This window comes from Colletotrichum jinshuiense, chromosome 1 (genome assembly GCF_051148585.1).
Source record: "Colletotrichum jinshuiense chromosome 1, complete sequence".
NCBI classification, from domain to species: domain Eukaryota; kingdom Fungi; phylum Ascomycota; class Sordariomycetes; order Glomerellales; family Glomerellaceae; genus Colletotrichum; species Colletotrichum jinshuiense.
Genome location: NC_139302.1, coordinates 5,855,305 through 5,879,574, shown reverse-complemented (window position 1 = coordinate 5,879,574; position 24,270 = coordinate 5,855,305). Strand labels below are relative to the sequence as shown.

At 51.2% G+C, this 24,270-nt stretch overlaps 9 protein-coding genes across 9 annotated transcripts; 5 read left to right on the top strand and 4 right to left on the bottom strand.

Annotated features, from left to right (window-relative positions):
* Window positions 1-161: 161 nt before the first annotated feature.
* Window positions 162-1,844, top strand: EsH8_I_001534 (cytochrome P450; the record flags this gene model as incomplete). Its single annotated transcript, XM_083268947.1, has 3 exons — window positions 162-372; window positions 474-1,092; window positions 1,154-1,844. 3 exons carry the CDS (start codon window positions 162-164, stop codon window positions 1,842-1,844), a joined length of 1,521 nt encoding a protein of 506 aa, XP_083119385.1.
* A 137-nt stretch (window positions 1,845-1,981) lies between these two features.
* Window positions 1,982-3,956, bottom strand: EsH8_I_001533 (glycoside hydrolase family 43 protein; the record flags this gene model as incomplete). The annotated part of the gene is made up of 4 exons (XM_083268946.1): window positions 1,982-2,014; window positions 2,073-3,074; window positions 3,152-3,471; window positions 3,905-3,956. The coding sequence occupies 4 exons, from the start codon at window positions 3,954-3,956 to the stop codon at window positions 1,982-1,984; spliced, it is 1,407 nt and encodes a 468-aa protein (XP_083119384.1).
* A 544-nt stretch (window positions 3,957-4,500) lies between these two features.
* On the bottom strand, window positions 4,501-5,829 carry EsH8_I_001532 (uncharacterized protein; the record flags this gene model as incomplete). Its single annotated transcript, XM_083268945.1, has 3 exons — window positions 4,501-4,721; window positions 4,966-5,268; window positions 5,469-5,829. 3 exons carry the CDS (start codon window positions 5,827-5,829, stop codon window positions 4,501-4,503), a joined length of 885 nt encoding a protein of 294 aa, XP_083119383.1.
* A 643-nt stretch (window positions 5,830-6,472) lies between these two features.
* On the top strand, window positions 6,473-8,465 carry EsH8_I_001531 (uncharacterized protein; the record flags this gene model as incomplete). Its single annotated transcript, XM_083268944.1, has 8 exons — window positions 6,473-6,500; window positions 6,560-6,710; window positions 6,760-6,983; window positions 7,057-7,415; window positions 7,472-7,573; window positions 7,637-7,796; window positions 7,873-8,183; window positions 8,238-8,465. The coding sequence occupies 8 exons, from the start codon at window positions 6,473-6,475 to the stop codon at window positions 8,463-8,465; spliced, it is 1,563 nt and encodes a 520-aa protein (XP_083119382.1).
* Window positions 8,466-10,391: 1,926 nt separating this feature from the next.
* Window positions 10,392-10,801, top strand: EsH8_I_001530 (uncharacterized protein; the record flags this gene model as incomplete). The annotated part of the gene is made up of 2 exons (XM_083268943.1): window positions 10,392-10,483; window positions 10,585-10,801. 2 exons carry the CDS (start codon window positions 10,392-10,394, stop codon window positions 10,799-10,801), a joined length of 309 nt encoding a protein of 102 aa, XP_083119381.1.
* Window positions 10,802-11,516: 715 nt separating this feature from the next.
* On the top strand, window positions 11,517-12,287 carry EsH8_I_001529 (uncharacterized protein; the record flags this gene model as incomplete). The annotated part of the gene is made up of 2 exons (XM_083268942.1): window positions 11,517-11,617; window positions 11,669-12,287. The coding sequence occupies 2 exons, from the start codon at window positions 11,517-11,519 to the stop codon at window positions 12,285-12,287; spliced, it is 720 nt and encodes a 239-aa protein (XP_083119380.1).
* A 1,576-nt stretch (window positions 12,288-13,863) lies between these two features.
* Window positions 13,864-16,059, bottom strand: EsH8_I_001528 (alpha/beta hydrolase; the record flags this gene model as incomplete). Its single annotated transcript, XM_083268941.1, has 8 exons — window positions 13,864-14,034; window positions 14,107-14,243; window positions 14,302-15,273; window positions 15,332-15,359; window positions 15,426-15,500; window positions 15,555-15,668; window positions 15,720-15,791; window positions 15,847-16,059. The coding sequence occupies 8 exons, from the start codon at window positions 16,057-16,059 to the stop codon at window positions 13,864-13,866; spliced, it is 1,782 nt and encodes a 593-aa protein (XP_083119379.1).
* A 1,188-nt stretch (window positions 16,060-17,247) lies between these two features.
* EsH8_I_001527 (uncharacterized protein) lies at window positions 17,248-19,377 on the top strand (the record flags this gene model as incomplete). The annotated part of the gene is made up of 5 exons (XM_083268940.1): window positions 17,248-17,588; window positions 17,651-17,674; window positions 17,744-19,124; window positions 19,194-19,288; window positions 19,350-19,377. The coding sequence occupies 5 exons, from the start codon at window positions 17,248-17,250 to the stop codon at window positions 19,375-19,377; spliced, it is 1,869 nt and encodes a 622-aa protein (XP_083119378.1).
* A 1,565-nt stretch (window positions 19,378-20,942) lies between these two features.
* On the bottom strand, window positions 20,943-23,287 carry EsH8_I_001526 (asparagine synthetase B family protein; the record flags this gene model as incomplete). Its single annotated transcript, XM_083268939.1, has 4 exons — window positions 20,943-22,084; window positions 22,154-22,412; window positions 22,469-23,031; window positions 23,083-23,287. The coding sequence occupies 4 exons, from the start codon at window positions 23,285-23,287 to the stop codon at window positions 20,943-20,945; spliced, it is 2,169 nt and encodes a 722-aa protein (XP_083119377.1).
* Window positions 23,288-24,270: the final 983 nt, after the last annotated feature.

Here is a 24,270-nt window from a genome sequence, read left to right as displayed (position 1 = left end):
CTACCCCGATATTCTGCAGCTAGCAGCTTGATCAGGCATAATGTTCGCTGTTGGAAGTTTGGCAGTATTTGAACTGCAGCTCTCTGACGAGGGAGGGAGTACAAAAAGATTCTGTCCAAGGATGTGTTCCCTATTACACATCCCAAATCAATAATCTCGCGATGGCCATCTTGAGTGTTGGTGGCTTCTTTATTCTCTCCGCGGCCTACGTCGTCGCGCGGGTGCTGTATCAAATCGTTTATTATCGCTTCTTCCATCCCCTGGCAAAATTCCCTGGCCCGTTCTGGGGTTCAGTCACTCGGCTGTGGATCACCTACCACAATGTGAAGGAGGATGAGTGCCAGGTGGCTCAAGAGCTGCACAAGAAACATGGTAAGCGCAGCCTGTCATTGAACAGCAGACGATTCCGGAACGACTCCAGAATTCTGTCGTGGGAAGGATGTTCTGAACTTTAGCTGATGGGAACTGCCCAGGCCCTGTCATCCGCATTACGCCGACAATGCTGCTGGTGAGCGATGCGACCAAGTTGCCGGAGATCTACCAGCGCAATGCCAACAAGTCGCAACACTACATCACTGGTAGCTTCGGGAAAACAGAGTCACTGTTCAATATGCAAGATCACGTTGTTCACTCCCGCTTCCGGAAGATTGCCGCCGCTCCTTATTCGTTCTCGAACATCCGGAAGATGGAACCTTTGCTGGACAACCACATTGAGCGCTGGATAGCCAAGATGGATGAATTTGCCCGTACTGGACAGAAAGTGGATTTCGCGCCCTGGGCTGTTTATCTGGTGTACGACATTGTCTCCGAAGTGGGTTTCGGCCAACCGTTTGGATTTATCGAACAGGGCAAAGATGTCGAAGGGCTTATCCAAGGATTCCACGACGGGCTTGTGCCTTTTGGTATCCTTGCTCGCTGTTATCCTTTCACAAACTGGATCAAAAGCACATTCCTGGGGAAGTATTTGGTGGCCTCCCCTGAGCAAGACTCCGGGATTGGAACTCTCATGCGGTTCCGAGACAGACTCATTGCTCAACGGTTCAAAGATATCGAGAAAGGGACGACCAATGGACGCATTGATTTGCTGCAGACGTGAGTCTTGCTTTCGAGATCGTTGCAAAATGTGGGACATGAAATTCTGACAGCCTCAAAGTTTTATAGAAGCCCGAGACGAGGAAGGAAAGCCACTTGACTTGGACTACATCAAAGCCGAAATCCTTTTGGTGCTTCTTGCCGGCGCTGACACCACAGGCACGGCGTTCCAGGCGTTTATGATGCATGTCATGGCACACCCTGATGTCTATGAGCGTCTGATGGCAGAGATTGATGAGCAGACTCGGGCAGGGAACCTGTCTGATATGCCTCAGTATGCCGAGGTTCAAAAGCACTGCCCCTACTACATCGCCTGCATCCGCGAAACCATGCGTTTGAATCCATCAGCACCCAACATCTTTCCTCGTCTTGCCGGAAAAGGCGGTATGGAGCTGTTTGGCCAGCATGTTCCCGAAGGTGCGGAGGTCACTTGCAACCCATGGCTTGTGCATCGTGACGAGAACATCTATGGGCCGGATGCTGGCGAGTTTCGACCTGAAAGATGGCTGGAAAGCGAGGCAAAGACAAAGGAAATGTTGAAGTACAACATGGGATTTGGATACGGTGCACGGGTTTGCTTGGGCCGAGACCTTGCAATGATGGAGCTTTCCAAGGGTCCTCTTCAGTTCTTGCGGACATTCAAACCGGAAATTTTGAACAAGGAACAGCCCGGTCGCTACTTGGTGAAAGGTGGCGTCAGTTTCTTCGAGGACATGTGGGTCAGTCTTGAGAGACGGCCCAAGGCGATTTGAGGTCTGCAGAGTGCATCACACAGAGGAAACGAAGAGGTCAACATTACGGCTACGAATTGTTGGCGATTTTTTAACTCCGTCTCAGATACCTTTCCCTGTTTTTCCATACACTTCCCACCCGATAACGTCAGTGAATATTAATTCAGCTCGGTTTGGATGTACTCAAAATCCTATCAATAGATCATTGTTAATCACTGCCGCGCATACTGAGAAGGATATGTTACTTACCGCAGCGTTCAAAGTGGGAAGCCTGGTGCCAGTACTATAGATCGCAAAGTGCGTTCCAACAAAGTTCTGCCAACCTTCCACGTAAGACTGCAACCAACGATTCTCGACACTCGCAAGCCATCGTGGCGTTTTGCACCCAGTCGAATAGCCCAGCCGATACCCTACATCCTTCGCCTCAATGAAGAGTTTCACTGGTCCACCCTTGGCAACTTCGTCGTCCTCAACGAAGGTGGTGTTTAGAGTCGCATCTGGGCCAGTCCTTGTGTGGGTAACTATGCACCGCTTGCCAGTGTCGTTAGAAAAGGCGATGGCAATCTCATTGTGATAGTGAATGCTGAGGTAAACACTGACACCAGCCTCCTGCCTCCACGAGTCGGGACTGAACGCACTGACTTCGGTGCTGAATGTGGTATTGATGTCGACTTGTTTGCGAAGTAATGCAGCCGGTGTTTCTCTGTCGTTTAGCGTGTAAACGTTGCCTCGGATACTAAGTTTGCCCGGACTGGACTCGAAGTTTTTGAAATCCTTGTATGGTGTCCGCAGGTAGTAGTAAGACTTGTCCACAAGGCCGCCATCGAAGTTGTCACGCCATACTTCGGGTCGCTCCAGGTCGTACAGAACGCCTGGCATGTACTCGGTAATGGGCTCATTGTTGTTGAAAATTGGCCACCCATTCTCGTCCCACGTTACGGGACATATAAACGTTTCGCGACCAAGCTGGGGCAGTCCGGTACTGTTTCTGGGGTTCTGGGGCCGGATTGCAAGAAACACTGCCCACCAATTTCCTTCAGCATCGTCGACGATGTCGGCATGGCCAGTTGCAAGCACTGGAAGTGAAAGGTCTTCGCCGTTCCACAAAACAGGGTTGTGCGGGTTACCGTCCCAAGGCCCGTCCAAGCTCTTGGAGCGATACACGTTTGCCTTGTGATTAGCCTCAGTTCCCGAGTCCGCTGTTACCATGTAGTATGTTCCGTTCAGCTTATACAGATGACTTCCCTCGGTCTACGTTTGTTAGTCACGATACTACTACAGTGACAGTCAAATATGGAAGATTGAACCATTCAATCTTGAAGACTTACAAGAGGGTACCCAAGCTCGGGTGGAACAGTTGTGGTGTGAAGTAGTCGGGAGTTACTTAACGAGTCTCCCGTCTTGATGTCAATTTCCGTGATCCAGTTGGCAAAATTGCCGTTCTCGACAAACTCTGAAAAGGTGGATGTAAGATAAACCTTGCCGTCATCGTCAAAAAAGAGATCGGGGTCAAATCCCCACTGGTCGACGTAGGTGGGTTCACTCCAACCACTTTCGTCGAAGATGTCAGTGTTGGTGACGTAAAATGATCGAGGCACTCTGGTGACCTGGCCACGAATGAATGTCAGCACATGTAGAATGCATGATGCTTTTGGGGCCACAGACGTTGTCAGGAGGACTGATCAAATCGAAAACTGTGTCTATGAGATAAAAGACACCCTCATGATGTCTCAGTGTCGGCGCAAAAATGCCACCACTTGGTGCAGTGCCACGTAGATTGAGCTGAGATGGCCGAGCAAGAGCGTGCCCGATGTTCTCCCACTTTACACTAGATTGGGTCAGCTACACCGCCGCTATGACTAGTACAACCAATTGTGTGATGGTACTAACAGGTCCGTCGAGTGGTAGATGGGTACACCGGGAAAGTATTCAAATGTGCTCGTTGCAAGGAAGAAATCACTCCCGACTCTGATGATCGTCGGATCCGGGTTAAATCCTGGGATGATGGGATTTATGAGACCGCTTGCAACTCCTACCACACTTGTAAGCTACCGAGATTCACTCTCGTGAAAAGCGCTTACTGGTGAGTAGGCCAATGGCCGAGGCCAGACCCATTCGCAAGGTGAATTTCATCTTTGTTAGAAGCAAATCAAGTGAACGAGGTAATTAGTGTTCCTCTCTTGAGGTAACACAGAAGATCTCGTACTTCATAATGGATATATTATATTCTGCATGGTAACTATGCAATGACGTTTGTGGTGCAACCCCTCACGGCTAAATGCAAGGGCTCATTTACCCCGGATCATGGGTTACATCTAAGCTTAAAGCGGACCGACTTGGATTAGGTGGCTCCATTCGGGCTTCGCGACGATGGTTGCCGAGGCAAACCGACTTGCTTACCGCTGCCGCCAGATTGGTTCCCTAGCTAGTCCGTGGAACTCGTAAACATCGTATTCAAGCTCGGCATTTTCTCGTTCATTATCTTGGTCTTGCCAAGTTTGGATTTGCAGGCTGCATTGTGTAGTGGTTCCGCCTCAAACGCACGCCGAATCCAATGTTTTGTCTCCATCGGTTTCGAAAAGTCACGAACCCAGGAAGGGAGACCAGGAAAGGAACTGCTGTTGAATCCTTGGCCCAGTAAACAAACCGGATCTTATGTAAAGCAGACTAGGTTTTCTTAGAACACTCCGATTGGAGTTACGGCATCCCACATCGAGACCAGTATTTCCCTCTGACCTTCCCAAGGTTCCCTTCCGTGGGATACTTGGAAGTTATCAACCAGCAGGAGGTCTCCCTCTTCGAGAACCAAGCTGATCTCCTCTTTGTCAATGACGTCAATCAGCTTGTCAAGTAGCCTGCGCGGAATCGGGGTCTCATCCCCATAGACGCAGGGAGGATCTGGGCACGATGTTAGTAATCTCCAACGGAAAATTAGATGACATTGACATACAACTCATTCCATCACGGCCGATATGCGGTGGATCAAGAGCACCAATATCCCGCGTGATTCCGTGTCGTCCCACCAGCCCGTTGAACCATACAGGTCTACCGCTTGATGGCAATCTTCGGAGACCTAATATTCTGAATCAACGTCGGTTCTTGGGGTTAAATATGAGACGCGCCTTGATTTCACGGAGCTTACCAGGAATATGTTGCGTCAACTCAAGACTTCCATCCTCGTTCCATTTAAAGTCTGAAGTAAGTTTGCGGACCTGCTTCTCGACTTTTTGTCTCGTCGTCGCCTCGTCGTCGCCAGGTAAGAGCTCTTGTCCAAAACTGTGCTCGCCGGCCCAGTTGAACTGGTTGACCTTGGCTTCATTTCCAGGGGCACGGAAGATCATCTTCATACCCAAGCCTCGCTTATGGATCTCTTCCACAAGCTCCGGAATCTCGGCTTGAACTTTTTCGAAGACGTTGGCGCTGTTCGCAATGGGAGTTGCGCCACCTGCAACAACGAAACGTCAACAATTCTTTCTTTCCTCTGTTCTTCGGCTTCCATGCTAACCTTTAGGTGCCTTCTTAACGCAATAGAAGTGAATGTTTGACGGGAAACGAGTATATCTAGAGTACTGAGTTTATGCATGAGCTATACATACACAACACATTTTTGCCGCAGTACTCATACCTCATTATGCTGATAAAAACGAGTACTGGGAGAGCCTTCGTTAGCCGTCCAGACGTTATCTGCAAGCGGCGTCCTCTTTCCAGCCAATCCAATTTGCACGTGACGATGCGAGCCTCGACCCTCCTCTGCCGCAGCTACCAGCTTCGAGAAGGTATCCGCAGATGGATGACCAACTCCTCGAACCAGCACGGCCCCGTGTCGATCTAGTAGCTCCTTGAGCTTCCCTGACTCTCCCAAAGTACGAAGAGCGGCGACTGAATCGGCTACTGGCGGGTCATCGCTGGTCGTCTCTGTCTGCTTCACCTGTAATCCGTAGGGTAGGGCGTTGCCGAAATACTCCCTGGCGCCGGGAACCTCAAAAGTCGTGAATTCTACTGCCATGGTTGCTCTGCGTATGGATCTATGCACCATCAAGCAAGGGCTTATGCTTAACAGTTGGCGTTAATGGATGTGCTGCATTTATCAATGTACGCAATCATTCCGGTCCGTAGTCGGACGCACCCCGGATCTATCTTCATCCAATATGGGCTGCCTGCAGGTGTCGCCCAATGGCTTGGGAAGAATAGATGGCGAATTCTGGATGCAAAGCACGACATCATCGGAATCCTCCCGACCCTAACAACATTTGCGTGTTGCAAGCAAAAGTGCCGCCTGAAATGGCTAGGCGTTCGGTACTCGTCCCCGAATATTTACCATAGTTCCAAATGCACGGAGCACCCCCGAATCAATTATCTTGCAACAGTGAGCGACTCCGGCATTTCGAGTCGTCTGCTGCGTGTTTGGTGCTGAAGGTGTTGGTTGTTACGACATCTTGGCTCCAGTATGGCGTGCTTAGCCCCCTTGCTCCGCGGACTTACCCGCTAGCTAAGACTTTTTGAAATAACGGATACAACTGCTGACAATGGTTTGAGAGTCGATGTTATAAGTTTGCTGGTATGTTTTTAATAAGCTTTCGCTCTGGTCTTTGGATCGCGTGTGCCTTTGATATTTTGCATCCGAGTCCAATCTGGTTCAGAAGCTGAAAATGGCAACCAGACAAGACAGCATCGAAGGTAAGAAACAGAATGCACCCCTGCCCACCGAATAGCCCAGCCTAACGCATTTTACACAGCTGCACCGGCAACTCGTTCTCTGAGCGATGGCGCCGAGGATTCCGACAAGGATGTCAAGCTTGGCGTTATCGAGGTCAACGTTCTGCAGGAGCGGACCATTGGCCTTTTCGGTGCTGTGTCGTTGATTGTCAACAAGATCATTGGCGCAGGGTATGTACAGAATGCCCAATACAAGGGAACGTCTTACTAATTTATGCAGCATCTTTTCAACTCCGAGCACCATCTTCAAGCTCTCGGGCAGTGTCGGCATGGCACTGATGTGCTGGGTCATTGGTGCAATCATCTCAACATGCGGCATCTTTGTCATGCTGGAGTTTGGAAGTGCGATTCCTAGGTCGGGAGGCATCAAGAACTATCTCGAACGGTCATTCAGCCCTCGGTTGATGCAGACATGCATTTACGTTTTCTACTGCGTATTCCTCCGTGAGTGCCATGTCCCGCCCAGCCGGGTCTCCTCCCCATCGACAAACTCACTAACACCAAAACCAAAACCCAGAGGTCTCCGCTAGCAACGCCATTACGTTCTCATCATATATTCTCGTTGCAGCCGGCGTTGATTCCACCACCTGGAAGCTCCGCGGGGTGGCTATTGCCGGAGCCGTCTTCTCGGTTGGAATCCACACCGTGGCCCCTCGCGTTGGCAGGGGCATTCAAGACATCCTCTCCGCGGTGAAGCTATTTACACTTCTCTTCATCGTCTGTTGCGGTTTTGCTGCCTTGTCGGGACATCTGAGAATTGAGAGTCCGAACAACTTCTCAAATTCTTTCGAGGGCACGTCCAGCAGTGGATACAACATTGGCACTGCTATCCTTAACGTAATCTTTTCGTTCCAGGGATACGACAACGTCAATGCCGTAAGTACCACTCAGCAATTAGTGGGCTACATTTTGCTGATCAGACAACTCGACAGGTCTTGTCCGAAGTTCGCAATCCCCAGAGAACTTTAAGAATCGCTCTGCCGCTTTCGATGAGCGTCATCGCTGTTCTGTATCTGTTGGCAAATGTTGCATATGTAAGCGAGGCCTGCCATTGACACCCGTCATTAGAAGACTTTCAACTAACATGATCTGAAAAGTTCGCCGCCGTGCCCAAGGAAGCCTTCATTGCTGCCAAGGTCACTGTCGCCGCAACCTTGTTCGAGAACATCTTCGGTCCGTCTGCAGGAGCCAAGGCTCTCCCGGCGTTGGTAGCCCTCTCGGCACTCGGACATCTCCTGGGAGTTGCTTTCACGATTCGTGAGTTTCCACCGGCGCGCAACCCATCCTTGGTTGCAGTGTATGATGTGACCCCTTTACTAACACATATTGCTAGCCCGCCTTCTGCAAGAGCTTGCAAAAGACGGAGTTCTCCCCTTCTCCAACCTGTTCATGGAGAACAGGCCATTTCGCACGCCCATTTACGCACTGATACTCCATCTTGGTGTCACGATTCTCTTCATTTGCGCCCCGCCCGCCGGAGACGCCTTCAGCTTCGTCGTCAGCCTGTCCAGCTACCCGACTACGGTTCTGCTGACGGCAATCACTATTGGACTGGTCAAGTTGCGCCTCACCGATGGTGCGAACTTCCAGTCACCACTTCGTGCTCCTTGGGTCCTGATCGGGATCTATCTCGCAGCAAACATAGTGAGTCCCCTTGAAATCAAATTAGCGTTCATCAACACTAACACTTCCGGGCAGTTCCTGATCATCATGCCGTTCGTGCGGCCGCCGAACGGAAAAGGAAGCACCTCGTTGCCGTATTGGCTCTCGTCCGTCGTCGCTCTGGGCATCCTGTCACTAGGCATCATTTACTACGCCCTACGGTTTGTGATTGTACCGAGGCTTTTCGGATACAAGCATCATGAGATCCAACAAGAGCTCAGTGATGGATCCAAGGTTACAAGATTCCAGAGAATCAAGAGATGAACTCAGGTCACCAGCTTCATTGCCCATTAGACTATAGTTATCGACTAAATAAAAAGAAATGCATCATGTACGGACAATCTAAACTCCGCCAACTCGTTCAAATTTATGCGACTGACATGCTTCTCTAATTGGAAATATGCATGTGTCCTTCTGGGTGGGGTGCGCGCAGGCCCATGGTTGTGAAATGTCAGCCTCTCAAGATTGAAACTCAAACGGCCAATACGAAGAGGGAGGAGGGTCAGAGAGAAAACCCCTGAAGATCAAGCTTGGGTGGGGCCATTTGGCATTTCATGTGAAATCATCGCCAGGGTGCATCGGACCCTGAAGTGTGCAAGCGCGTAGTGGGCTTGGCTTTGCTGTGCGAGACTGTGGGAGAGCGTGCATCTTGAAGCCATCGTCATGGACACCAGCTTGCCGTTGCTCTGAAGCTGAAGTGCTGCGGACAGCTCAGGTCGTAAGTTGTGACGTCGTGAACACGGCCCCTTCTTGGCACAAGGTTCAGGTTGGCAGTGGTTGGTGGAGACTCGCGCTTGAAAATGCGTTGAGCTGATTGACGGAATTCTGGTTGGATGACATCGCTGCGCCAGGGGGAGGGGTCTCGTCTCCCAACTCTGTTTTACCCGGGCGACGGATTTTTGGTGAGAGAAACGCGTTGAGTCCTAAAAGGCGGTAGCGCGGATGGGGGGGGCACGATCAATCAAGCTAAGCGCCAGTGAGGTGCAGGGTCCTGGGGGAAATTGAAAGCAGATAGGACGAAAATCCCAGGGAGCCAGAAATGACATCAACGAGGGTTTTCGGCTATGTGACGAAGCTTCGGGACGAAGTTTGGGTGGAGTCTGCTGTTTGCGCGGGTGTAATCGGCATTTGCATGGTCTGCGACTCCACGATGACAATTTACCGCTTCGTGAATGGGGACGATAACGACTCGATATCCAGCGGAATGGAGACTGAACTGGAAAATCTCGAAAAGCCTGAGCGTCAAGAGAAGCATGTCGGCGAACAAACCCGAGGCTACTTGCCGACTGGTCTAGATGTCATAGTCACACCAGCAACAGTTTAGCATGGAGTGACAGAAACGGGGCCCTCCGCTGGCCGTAGCCCATTCTGCTCACAGTCAATGCTTCTTGTCTCGACTCGCCACACAAGAACCCGACTTGGAGAGATGCCGACACAGGTTCCGATGTGCCAGATCAGCAAGGCCACAACAAATCTGGGGGGGCTGTGTTTGGAGTGTCAAGGATCATCAGATAGACAGAGATGTGTGTGAGAGATGCACAAACAGGGGGCTACTCCCTCAACCACCCCCAGCCCGTTCACCACCATCCCACTCTCCGTAGCCCAGCAGGGCCTCCGTGGTCTCATTCGACCCTTCGTGAGAGACTCAGACTCGTCAGTGCCTGCAATGCAATGCGAGACAAGCAAAAGGACTCCAGCGAGGACTCCAGCAAAATCCAGTTGTACTCCCCCGAGTCCCCAGCGGCGTCACGTTACCACACCCGGGCTATGCCGATTACACCCCGCATATCGGTCGACATCACCCCACAATCGACACTCTGGAACGATGGCGGCGCCATGCCCAATTGGGGCCGCTGCTGAGCGTGGTGCCATGCTGGTGTCACACGAGATTGGCCGCACATCCCGCTTTGCCCCCTGCGGAGATGCCTTGCACCGCTGAGCGCTCATCTGAAGCTGGCTGTGCCATGCTTGGCTCTTTGGGGTTGGGGTCCGGGTCTCAGACAGACGGAGGGCGAAGGCGAGACGGCGTTATATGAATACATTGCTGGCTGCTGCCACCCTCCTCGCTGCGCATGCTTTTAGCCCGAGAGAGCTCAATCCCTTGCGTTTCAACCCACACGAACCAGAGATACAAATACCTATTGCAACCCCTACTTGCCACCCACAATTTTCACCCACGAAGAACACGCGATGTTTAGACAAGCTTCGAGGAACTTTTCCACCAACGCTCGCATGCCTCCGAGCTACATCCTGCAGACCCCCCGCCGACTCGCAATGAGATGGTACGTCTTATCTCCGAGCCGACCAAGCCCCCCTCGGCCCTCCGAGTCTGGGGTAGCCATCTGGAGTAAACGAGCTGGAACTGACGGAATTGGAAACACAGGCTCCCGCCCACAGCAGCAGTCGTCGCCGTCGGCTACGGCTTGAACGCATACCGAGAGAGCATGGTTCAACGTCGCCTAGCCTCTGCTGAGGCAGAGAAGAGGGCAATTGAAGACCGTAAGAGACAGGCATCACTCATGGACGCCTACGGCGACCGGTCGAGTCTCGAGGCCCTCGAGAAGGCGATGCAGGTCTACGAGGCACAGAACCAGGTCTAAACGGCCACTTTACGCCATCGACATCATCAAACCACGGTACACACGGCACATCACCATCAAAGAATGCATTGGGCACAACGGCATCGGCAACGGCGTTTATAATTGATTATGGGCCATCTTTAGGCGGGGAATCAAATTGGGGGGGAATCGTACGGATGCGCTAGGTGCGCTAAGTTGAAGCTGCGCGGATTCACAGTTTTCATCGAAAGGGATGCAGGACGACGGCGTTATGGCGAAGACGATGTCAGGCACGCATCGTTATGAGCAGGTGCAAACATTAGCTTATTGAGTACATGTATACCATACTCGAAACAACACAAATTCATTTGTTACACACATTCTAGTCCGCCAACACGGCCGAGTTCACCTCAGCTGTCTCCTAGTGCCTCCCTGATCACTTGACGGCACAACATGCTATGTGCACTGTGTGGCCTTACCCCGGTACCCCGCACGCGTCTCGTGATGCACGGGGTGTTCGGTGGCGTTCACAACGTTTGGAACTGTTTAATTCGGGTACCCCTTCCGCCACGCCGGCCATCTCCCTTGATTCGCCGGATCCAGCAGCGATGTACTGGTGCCTGCGGCTGGAAAATCAGGCGCAGACACGAAATACGAGCATACCGACTCGAGATACGCAATCAGCCTCATGACGATGTCGCTCACAGCTCATTCAATCTCAATAATTGAGCATCGTCCCTCGGGCTGACAGGAAAGCATGGACGCGGCAATGCTCACATTCTTGGGAGCGCCTGATTTCCCAGCCGTGAAGAGCTCCGTATCGCGACTACTCTCCGACATGGGCGGCGCCTCATCGCGGTGAGTCTAAGACCGTGGCCTAGAGCAACCGGCGAAACTGACGCATGAAAGTCCGCCGCCGCCGCCGCGCGTCGCAAAGACACTGCCATCAACAACTGTATGGGTTCAGCACCTCCCTCCAATCATATCCGAGGCGACCCGCCAGGCGATTCTGGCCACGACACTGTTGCGCAATCGCTACTTGGCTGGGGACGAAACAGGCTCTGGCCCCCAGGAGGTGGCGTCGCTGGTCAACCGACTCGACGCCCTGATCGAAGAGGCCCAGGAGGCGGCCAATATCCGCGACTTCACTGTTCTCGTTGTCGAGAAGACGATACTGTGCTTGGTGACCGATTACAGTTCGCCTTCAAAGCAGTTGCTAGAACTCGCCCGCGCAGTCAATCCTTTCCTCAATCGCCAAACAGCCGACGACGATGAACCCGGGCCAAGCTCCGTTTCGGCGGCAGAAGGCAATGTTCCCGCGCCATTTAGACAGTCTGATTTATCGTTCATTGACGATCCTGAAAAAGATCTCCTGGTTTTGTTGTACTACTGTGGCATGGTCAACCTGAAGGGCGCTCCGGACGAGGCTGTGGCCCAGCTATCGAAAATGGCCGAGAAGCACGGTAACATCAAGGATCTAGACCTTCGGAAAGAGTCGCTTTCAGAGACAGAGGTAGATTTTACCTGATCCCCCATTAATTGTGAATGGTTGTGCTAACAAATAAGGTCTACATCCACTGGGTCCTCCTCTACCTGACTGCCAATCTTTCAGCCGCTGTCCCTCCCGAAACGTTTTCCCCCAGTTCCATATCCAAGCTTAAGTTTGAAAAGAGCATTCAAATGAGCCGTCTCCTGACCGTCTGTGAGATATTGCTGACAGACGCAAGGAGCGACCAGGTCTGTTTTCTGTTAATGTTTTTGCGGCGGTGCATCGCAAACCAGGAGAAGACGTGGTGGCGGTCAAGGACAAAGCAGCTGTTGAAGGGTATCAAAAAGACCCGCACAGGAAGATTGCAATGGCATGTCGATTTCGCTGATAATAACATTTCGCGCCTCAAGGGTATTGAGGAACACGGCGAAGAGCCATGGTCCAGGCGAGGTTCGCTCATGATTGATCGAGGGAATTATGAGATGAGCAAGATGAAAGGAGACTGAGTGGCTTGGCGACATCCTTTAAAACCAGGCTAGCATTTTCGTGAATATCGTGCTCCTGTCAGCTGCAGTATACTCTTCATATGGTGGCCCTGAGTTCTCGCCAGCTATGCATGTGGGAGCTCCGTGCACTGGATGGATTGACGGCGGCATCCAAACTTTGACGATGACCAACCTAGTCGAAAGGGGCACGGTCTGAAATTAAGCATAGACTATAATTATACTGTAGCACAAACTGGTTCAATTTCCAGACCCGTCCCATGATTGAAATTGCATCCATAGTATGGGTCGGCGACGTTCGCTCACCTCCGGGAGGAGCGAGTGGGCCGCCGGAAGAGGTGGGTCCACAGGTCCGAAGACATGGGCCGGTCTCCGGAGTAAGACGCTTATTGCGAAGCGAGTCTGACATAACCAAGCACGAAGCGATACCTGGAAACCTCGGTGTGACGCCTACTATCGATATGTAGCACTACCACTGTGTTACTCGGGTACAGCCGTATCACCATCATCCCACCCATCCATCTGGTTTCCTCTCCCCCATAATTCCACCGATCCTATCCTCTCTGCCCGCCCCCTATCCTACTCCCGCTCTCCCATTTTTCCTCACATCATCCTGGCAGAATTGGTGTGCAACATCACCTGGAATAGGTCTTGCCATACGCATTGCGCAGCGGGTATGCATCAACATACAGCCAGCCAGCCACGGCTTAGCTAAGGTAATCCAAATACGAGCTATAGGAGACATACTTGAAGTTCTTTTTAGGCAGGGAATATGGATGGAGATGCCATTAGCTTACATTCGTTTTCATATATAGCTCATTTCGCCAACAACTTAATCCATACTAGTTACATGTCTTTCAGTTCAACACCTTATGTCGCATATCAGCTGCACTGGAAATATCGAATGTTGAGTTTAAGTGGCTTAGAGGCTTCACAGGCAACAGTGGCGTAAAGCGTTGCGAGAAGACATGACAAGTTGACCATCACCACAACCATTTCCAAGGTATTCACACGGCCAATAGCACAGGAAAAAGAGGAGGCTGAATTGAAGGAGCGTTCTAGTTTTACCAACTACTCTCAACATCTAACCAACTGACTATATCATTGTGTGCTCAAAACAAGTATGGCGAGGGCTGGTAAAGGCGGACTTCAGCTCCGGTTGTTGGTCCAAAGGGTTGCGAGTCGCCTTCGCACTCTGTCCCGGCATCGGGCAGCGTGCCGTTCTGGAAGTATGACTTGATGTATTGGCTGGTGCACTTCGAGGGCGCTGCCAGTGTGGTGTGCTGCGTTGTATATGTGTTAGTCATGGCTAGGTTTGTAGGTCACACGGAAAGAGGTCGTTAGATAATACTTACGCCGTACGAGTTCTGGACCAAGATTGTTGAGCCAGGGAAGCCGGCAGAATTGTTCCGTGCGCTGATGAGAGGCGTGATGTTGTCGGCCTTGTTGGCGATGAACAGTATGGGGTGGCTGGTTTTGCCCTCAAACGGTCCTGGGATTGAGTAAGTACATTTATTTACATATTTCCTTCGGTCGAAGTAGGTGCCTACCATCAAACCGCCAACGTGGGCGCGTGATGCGCTGGTTACACGTCATCTGGTATGGAACACTGAGCACTCCAGTAGCAGGACTGAGCTTGAGGATGTCGTCTGCCTCGTGCTGTACCTCCTCGAGTGTCAAGTTGTGTACTGCAGGGTGGTCGGCACACATTATGACCGGGAACGCATCCGCTGTGCCTTCGATGATGCCAGGGGGTGGCTCAAGCGGTGACACCGGCTGCGGTAGGCAGATCGGTGCAGGAGAAGGCTTGCTTGGGCTGTAGTGCTCATAGTAAGGGCGCCCGTCTTGTTTCTCGAGAGCTGCAAGAATCTTGGCAAAATTTTCGAATTGGTACTGCGGCTGGTACAGCGCCGAGGAAAGAAGGCGCATGACCTTGGAGTAGGTCACCAGCATCGGGGCTTCGGGGCCGTTCTCATCGTCTGCCGAAACAATGACGGGGTGCTTCTTCAGCGTGGAAAGTAGCTGCCTGAGTCTCTTCTCAATGGCCTCCGGTGTCGAAGAATAGAACGCGCACTTCTCAGGGCCGGCTTGGTGGCAAAACTCGTAAAAGGCAAAGAGAACCTTGTCCGTGTCGCGAAGGTAGTTGGTATGCGCCGAGTTGAACCATTCTCTGTAGTCCACGTTGCCGTCGCTGACCAAGCGCTCGACTTTGTCGGGATACATGGATGCGAACACCCCGCCGAGAATTGTGCCGTAGCTAAAGCCCCAGTACTTGAGCTTGTCGTAGCCCGTCTGATACACGATTTCGAGCATATCTCTGGCAGCTGAGGACGTGCCGATGTGCTCCAGGATCCCGGAAGGCTTCATGGCCTTTTCGCATGCTTGCGAGTACGCGGCCGCCCTAGCGAAGAGCTCCCCTAGCATACCTTCGTGGGAGTCGATGAGTCCCGGATCCTGGAGGTTCCAGCTCTGGCCTTGTTGCGGAGAGGACCAGCACTCTAGTCGCGGGATGGATGCACCGACTGCCCGAGACGTGTAAGTCGGCTGTGCCCTCGAAACCATTGCTAGTCTGTAACTTACCACCTCGTGGGTCAAAACTGATGATATCCTGTCCTACATTAGCGTTTCTACTGCTCTAGATTTCCAATCCGCCTCCAGGAACATCTCAACTTACATGGTTCTCACCAACGATATCTTGCAGCATCTTTCCGTGATGCTTCAAAGACCAGACCCCGGATCCGCCTGGTCCCTGATCTCATATGTCAGGAATTACGGGCTGAAGCATCTGGGCAATACCGCTTACACCGGGATTAAAAATAACAGGACCCCTGTAGTCTGACTTGTCCGTGGCACGGATCCTGGCGATCGCAAGCACAACTCGCCGGTCATCAGTCGGTTGTTGCCAGTCCATAGGAACCTAACTAGTCAGCCAGGCTAATTTGCGGGGGTAGTTTCCTTGTGCACTAACATCTAGTCTGGCACAGTCGAACTCCCCATCCTCGAAGCAGCTATGCCACTTCAGGGTGCGACTTGGCTTGATCTGTGAGGGATGTCAGCATGTTGAACAAAACTCCGCCAAGAATGACTTCGCGTACGCTTGACCAGCCCCATTCCGCAGGGAGTTGCTCTTCGGGAACATATCTGTGACCATGTGAAGAAGACCACTGGGCGGGAATGAAGTTGCCCCTGATAAGCGCCGTCAGTGCAAGCACCGATAGTGCTGCAGCCGTGGCAGCAGCTTTGCCCTTGGGCCTCGGTCGGCTGACATCTGTCGGCGCCGGAAGCGCCGGCGAGGCCTTGCTGTCCATATCGGGCTATTAAAATGGAGTGCAGGATGATGTTTCCAGGCCCTCATCCAAGACGAAGAAGGGAGAGAGGAGAGAACGTTGAGCGACTGGGACAAGCCGCATTTCACAATAGCTGAGCTCTGCTGGGGGGGGACCCTTATTTCCGATTGCCGACTGAGTGGCTAGAGGTCAGTCTGAGACAGCTGCACCACACTGGCTAGTTTAGGGTTAGTGCATCCTTCGAGCCTTGGCTTTAGCCCAACTTGCATAAGCCCCTCGGGAGATAAGGTAAGAGGAGCGCTGGAATCCTGGTGCTGGCGCATTATCTTTTCCATCTGATTATCAGGAATGTTGTGGGAGCAGAGAGTTTGGGGCGCGCATGCTCTTGTGTCAGTTCCCGTGCATCTCATTGACTGCTTGCTTTCGCCAACCTAAGCCTTGATGGGTTCAATCTCGACGGGATAAAAAGCTTGTTGAGGATTTATCGGACATCCGGCAAGCAAGGAGCTGCCACCGGACCGTATCGAACCCAGAATAACGGGCCGGTCTTCCCATCAGTGGGATTAGCCCCACCGGCTGGTTTTCTGTCGGTCAGCATCGCGGCCGAGCCGAGTGGATTCCTCCGAAGTTACGGACTGTGGAGCGGGGTTTTTCTTTTTTTTCAGGGCCCATCCCGTCTTCTCGGGCCCTTATCGTAAGCTATCAAGATAGAGTGCCTATCAACACCTTCATCGAGCCATGCCCCGAGACGTCCAGTGCACTCAAAATTCTAGGCGCGTTACCCCAGTAGAATGCATGCTGAGAGGCATGGTAACTGATCCTATAGCATCCAGTCGGCCTGCAGATAGCAACGGCTAATGAAAGCTATCAGCGCAGGCTATCAGATGACCATGAAGATCCAGGAGGATGACAATGTCCGCATTTTGATAGGTTCATCCCCCTCACCTAACCCCGCGTGAGTCCAAAAAGGGCGGGAGATAACAGCCGCTGAACGTCTTGGTCTGGACGGCCATTGCTCCTGTCGTCGGTTCTTCCTGTGCCGATCGATCCCTGCGACCAGCGGCATCTGTGCTCCTCGAGTAATACAATCAGACTTTGCACATGGGAGCAGATATCGTCTCAAGAGTTAACTTTAGCCAAGACGTCGCAACGTATTCGGACAGGCATGATTCAGGATGAGTTAAAGGCAGCTACATCCGCCCCTCAAACATGTTTCAACGAACGCCTCGTGCATCTCAGCACGCCAGTGACGAACGCTCTAGTCTTCTGACGACGACCGAAGACACGAGAGGCACGATGGGATTTATCACATCGCTGAAGGGTCGCCTTCACTCGGAGGCTTCCCCGGCCAATCGCACAGGCGACGATAACATAGTGGCTTCGGGAGCTCCCAATGATCTGGAATTGGGCGGCGAAAATGATCATCCTCTTGATGACAATGACGACGTCAAAAAAATCAGCAGTGTCGAGCCAGTTGATTCTGGTGTCGACACAATCGAAGCGGCACAAACCCTTTGGGGAAAGAAGGGAAGATGGCTTATCATCGTTGGGTAGGTGGATGTAAATGTCATCGAAACGATCAAGAACAGTTGGGACTAACAGCCGTAAATAGTCTTTCCCTAGTCATGATTGTCTAGTGAGTAGCTGTTCTTCATTTCCTTTCTCGGGCTATGTTCGTAGTGCGTATAACTGACTGTCGGTACAGCGAGATTGACAACACCACCGTCTACATCTATAGCAACTATGCGACGTCGTCTTTCACGGCTTTGTCGAAGTTGGCAACCCTGGGTACTGCCACTGGAATTGTTTTCGCCGTCATCAAACCTCCTATCGCTAAGCTATCAAACATCATTGGGCGAGGGGAGACATATGTCATGGCCATATCATTCTACGTCTTGGGTTATATTCTTATGGCGTCGTCGACAACTTTCAATGCATACGCTGCGGGAGCAATCTGCTATGTCGTTGGTCAATCCGGTACCAATATCATGAACAACATTGTCATCGCCGACATTACTACAGCGCGTTGGCGTGGCTTCGCACTCAGCTTCTCATTCTTTCCGTTCCTCATCACGCCATGGGCTGCTGCATTTATAGTGGACGACGTTGTCAAACCCGGTGGGATTGGCTGGCGTTGGGGTATTGGAATGTTTGCCATTCTGATGCCCATTGGAGCATCTTTCATCATCGCGACGTTGTTATATTATCAGAGGAAAGCCAAGAGAATGGGCCTTTCCCCCACACAGAAGACAACTCTGTACAGCTTCTGCTCTCAGATTGACCTGGGTGGCTCGGCTCTTCTCTGCGCAGGCTTTGCCATGGTTCTGATCCCCATGACTTTGGCCGCCGGGAGTCCTAGCGCTTGGCGAACACCCTACATTATTGCCCTCATCGTGGTCGGCCTCATTCTCCTAATCGCGTTGCCTTTCTACGAGAAATTCGCAGCCAGAAATCCGATCATGCCAACTCGCTACTTCCGCAACCGCACCATTGTTCTCTGTCTCTTCCTGGTCGCGACCGACTCAATCGGCTTCTCTTGCACACACACCTACCTCTATTCGTGGTCAACGATCGCCCGCGGCTTCGCTGCCCGAGAAGCTACGTTCTTTCAATACACCAACGGCGTGATGCAGTGCGTCATGGGTATCATAGCTGGACTTGCAATGGCATACACACGTCGGTACAAGTGGCTGCTTATTGTTGGAGCCGTCCTCCGTCTGATCGGCTATGGTATCATGCTTCGCCTACGTGGTGCTGATAACTCTGTTGCGGAGCTCTTCATCGTGCAGATGATCCAGGGTTTGGGATCCGGAATCATGCAGTTGTCTATTGTTGTGCCTGCACAGATTGTCGTGCCGCACCGCGAAATGCCCCAGATCACAGCGCTCGTCATCTGCGTCTCGATCATCGGAGGCAGCATTGGTGGCTGCATCGCCGGTGGTATCTACACAAACACATTCAAGGCAACTCTGTACCGATATCTTGGACCGGGCGCATCACCGGAGCTTGTGGACTCTTTGTTCGATTCGATCGTTGGAACAGCCCCTGCCTGGGGTACTCCGGAGAGAAATGCTATTAATCATGCTGTAAGTCGCACAGTTTTCGAGAAAACACAACTCAGCCCCACGAATAATAAGCTTACCTCGCGCTTGCAGTTTACCGATGTCATGAAATACATGGTGTACACTGCTGTAGGAGCTTCGGCTCCTGGTGTTATTCTGGCTTGGTTCGTGCCTGACTTTGAGTTGCCGTAAGTACTCCCACAATAATGCTGGTCATCTTGACTCCTACAAATTGCTAACTTGCCAAAGTGACCGCAATAACATGGTTGAGGAATAAAGTAGCCTGTCTGGGTTGCAAATAGAGTTCCAATAGCATCTTCAAGATAATGAGCCTGGCGAATGCTTGCATCATAGATCATGTGATATTTCAGCAAACGCTTGAATTGGCAGAGGCCTTGACAGCTATCATTACAATTATATATACAAATATTAACTCATTTTGGAGTTGGCCATGCCTTTGGCGATGCCCCTGCGCTTACTAGCCAATCAGTGCTTCAATGACGTCGTCGTACCTGTTGGCCCCTAAGTGGTGATACAACAACATTCAACATGTTGACTGACAATACTTCAAGGATGGGCTTTTCTTGGTTTCATTTGTATTTAACTAAATCAAATTTTGGTTTTGACTTCTACTAATAATCCGCATATGCGCTAATTCATGAAAACAGGAGTCGAATGAGCCGACTTAAACTTATACCCAAACCTCCCTGCCAAGACGTATAATGGTATTCAGGGAGATCCGCTTGATTAAACCGCCATTTTGGTTTGCCCTCGATAAGCCGGTTCGCAGCGATGACAAGGCCCGGCATAAACGCTTTGAGAACAATTCGCTGAAGTATGGGATTGGTCTCGAATCGGTCATTCAGTATACGAACCATTTCCTGCATATCTTGGAAAGCGGTTAATGATGGCGAGGTCAGCGAAGTTTCACCGTGCTGATTTAGCCAAAGCTCGACTACGGCAAGGTTTGGAAATGACTTTTGCAGGGCATTGGGTACCTTCTGCAATGTTCTTCGAGCATTACTCGGCGGAATAAGAGCCGTCCATTGCAGAGGGAAAGCAATGCAAACATGGCCTATCAGCGACGCGTTTTTGCTGCCGATAGCTCGAGCAAAGCTGCGAATGGTGTAAACCTGATCAGGCAAATCCACCCAGTAACTTCGATGCATATCGTGAAGCTCTTGTAGCATGAAACAGTTTTTCGAGTAAAGAATGAAGCTAGCTTCGCAATATGTCTTCTTGCTGACAGCCAGTATTGCAAGGTCAATACTTGGAGGGAAAACTTGGGCAAATGTCCGGCCGTATGTTGGTGGCCATGGAGTGCAGTTAGGTGTGTAGATGACAATAGGCTCTGAGAAGATTAAAAGGTGCTCGTAAATGGCGTTGCGAATCTCTCCAGGAAATGGCAAGGCAAATCCTGGTGATGTTTCCTGGTGGCCGGGTCCATGATTCAGTCCAGCCACGCAGGACAACGTATCTTTGAAAGTTCGAAACATTTTGCTTGCTATCACGAACAACATGTTTTTGTCTCCATGGCAGTAATAAGGGTGAAGCTGAAGCATTCTCCGTAACCTAGATCCAGTCTTTGGGACCATGGGAGTAGCTTCGGTATTTGGGGGGGTGACATTAGCTTCTGCAATTGGGTAAATACAACGAAACCAACCATGGTACTGCCAAAGGAACAGCTAGAAGTTATGCCGAAAGGTTTTATAGGCTTCTGGTCCTTGTAGATAAAATATCTTGTTTTCTCCCGTCGTCATTCGCAATGGCAATGCCCTTCTTTTGTAATATGCTCTTCTCCCTTGTGGTCTGAGCAATGCCCCTTTAACTTGTCCAGCCTGCCTATGCACGTGGCGACCAATGTTCTTTGAGAGCCTTTTTGACACCAAACCTCTGGCTAAGAACCACCCAAGACCCGATATTGACCAACCTTCTAAATGCATTGGGGTTGGCGTCGTCACCAAATCCCTTTTCGAGCCAACCCTTCGCATCTCCCCAATCTATGAAGCCCAAATTCTCCACCGATTCCTTCGTGATCAGCTCCGTGAACTTCTGATGCAAAGGACCCCCTCGGGGCCACTTTACTGGAGCTGAGTACGGATGCTTTCGTCTTTCATAGAGCTCTTGTGTGATGAAAGGTTTTCCAGCTTCCTTGAGAATCCACTTCTCACTGAGAGCCTGGCGGGCCGAACTGAGATTCTTCCACCACATACTTGACCCAGTTCCATCTGTCTCGCCTTCTACCTGGTTGTATGCAATCTTGAGGCTTGGTGGCAGATTGTTGATATATTCAGCCAGATGATGATCCAGGAAGGGTGGCCGAGCTTCAATACTGTGCGCCATCTCAGAGCGGTCGCCTAGACACGTCAGGATCATGTTTGCAAGTGGCCCTCTAGTATAGACGTAGAGGTTCGAATGCAGAGCATGCCACTTCTCCTGTATATTCTTACGAACTTCAGGAGACATAGTGGTCGCAACGATTTCTCTCATGTCCGGCCCCTTGTAGGCCTCCTGGACCCAAGACGCGAACAAATCACGGCTTGGCTGCCACTTGAGCGCATTATCCGCCGTTCCAACTTGTAAAGAATCGTCGGGCTTCTTCTCCCACTCATGATCAAACATCCCAACCGTCTTGAACATGTTCTTGATGTCCTCGGCCATCTCCTTTTGCATGCCTTCCCGGACCCTGTCGTCTTTTGCCAGAGCAGAGTCTGGCCATGCATAGTCCGGTTCCAGAAGAAAATCTGGCAGCAGGAATGGATATCCCGCAAAGTGCTCATCGGCACCTTCCCCAGTAAGAACCACTGGCACGCCATGCTGCCGAGGCAGTTGGGATAGACAGAACTTGCCCACGGAGTTGAGGTCGAAATGGTGATGTTCAGTGTGATAAACACAATCGGCAAAGTTCTTTGCCAGTTCTTCTTCGTTCATGTCTTTCTTGAGAATCTGGACGCCGAGCCAGTCTGCTGTACGCTCGGCAATGTCTATAGATATGGTAAGCTATCAGTCATTCTAGGCGAGACATTCAATCTCATTTCAACTGAAACACTTACCGGCCTCGTTGAATCCCGACTTGGCGGGAAATTGAATGCTAAAGCAGGAAATGCGTTTGGTGGCATCTTGATTGCCCATCATGACGCCTTCTTCCCGGACAAGTTTTGTCACAATGCCTGCAATAACGGAGGAGTCAATACCTCCGGATAGATAAATCCCCACGGGAACATCAGCACGAAGCCGAAGCCTCACTGCTTCAACCAGTCGTTCCCTCACTTCCAGAATAATCTTGTCCAAGCTCCGCGTCTCTATCTCTCGCTAGCTTCTGTTAGCATGTAACCTTGGTTCGGTGCTTTCCGTGTGCCATCCCATACCTTGTCTTTGTACTGCGGATCCCAATATTGATGGTTCTTGATTTCGCCGGTTCTAGAAATCTCCATCCACGTGCCCGGGTTCAGCTTCGAAACGCCATTGAACACAGTATTATCCGCTTGAAGAGAAGCTCCACTGATCAGGCCGGGGACGTTCCATTCAGGCTCCCAGCCTAAGGGTAGGAACCCCTTTACTTCGGAGGTCAAAAGCAACCGCTTTTCGACACCTTCACCAGTCATGGTCCAATACATCGGCTTGATACCAAAACGGTCACGTGCTATGATGACCCGGCCATCATTCTCATCAAAAATGACGAATGCGAATTCCCCCCGGAGGTGCTCGAAGAATCCAGGAGCCCCATAGATTTTGTAGAGTGCAATCAAGACTTCACTATCGCAATGCCCCTTGAACTTGTAGCCATGGTCCTGAATGCATTGCTCTCGAATAGCATCGTGATTATAAATCTCTCCGTTGACCACAGCGTGGATCTTTCCGTCGTCGCTGTGCATGGGCTGTACTCCATCAGGAGTTAGATCATTGATAGCGAGACGACGATGGCCCAGCCCTATAAGTAACAATGTCAGAGTAGAGTTTCAATGAGTCTGCATCCACATACCTATGTTTCCATCTTCACTAATCCATATGCCTTCGGCGTCTGGACCACGATGAGCAATAGTTGCAAGACTTTCTCTCAACTTCTTGTGCAAACTATCATGTTGCCTCGAACCGTTGTGGGTTTGGCCGTTGGCGTTAGGGTTCCCATTTGCCCCATTGGCAGAGTTGCTTCGTCGGAGTGTGATAACGGCCGTAATTCCACACATGATGCTACTATACAATCGAATCGGCGCAGATAATGAGATAAGAAAAGAAGAAAATTGATGAGTCTCGACTGTAGTTACTTCCAGTATGATAACCGGAACGAACGGCAGCCGCGGTGCGGCACCATGTCATAGAGTTTGGCGCCAATACACTGGACGAGGGCCACACACATCAAAGCGCGGAAACATTGCCCGAGAACAGCGGAGGGCGAGGTACCCGTTGAGAGTCAATCAACCCACAAGACATCATGCGTGCAAATACCCCGACCAATTCTGCGGCAAATGTAACCTTCTTTTTTCTCATCGCAACCGTATGTTACACTTTCTTGGCTAATGACGCATTCAGGAAGGCGGAAAGAGTCGAGGCGAGACGGATCAGTATTGCGCTTACGTACCAGCTCAGCCTCTCATCGGCCAGAAAAGGAACCCGATATTTTCAACCTGGGCCATTCTAAACATGGTCCATGAACTTTATTGAGCTCAAGGATCCGGCCTTGATGCAATCAACCCAGAGTGTTGAGTCTTCCCAAGCATTCGCTTAAGCCAACTGACTCGATTTCGGTGGAGGTGGGCATTAGTCCTCAGCGGGGTATAAGCTTAAACTTCACAGGGATATGCCCCCAAGCTCTGGTTTACTGTGTCATCTGTGACAGTTAGCAAGATCCCGCACCCAGATTTCTATCGACATAAGGCAACATTTTCATTTATCCGCCAGACTCTGAAATCCTTCGATATCGTTATAGTTGAAATGAAACAAGGCGAACTGGCGGACTGCACGTTAACTGTCCGATGACTGGTAAATCCGCGGCGAGCAGGCGGCTGCTGAGTGACAAGCCTAATTTGGTCATTCGAGGCCGCAAAGACCCTAGCGTGTCGCATAAATTCAAGAGGCGCCATCCTACGCTTGGTGGGCTGTCATCAGCAGCTATTACGACGGCGGTGAAACTTGAGAGAGTCAAACAAGCGTTGTCTCCTGTATATAGTAA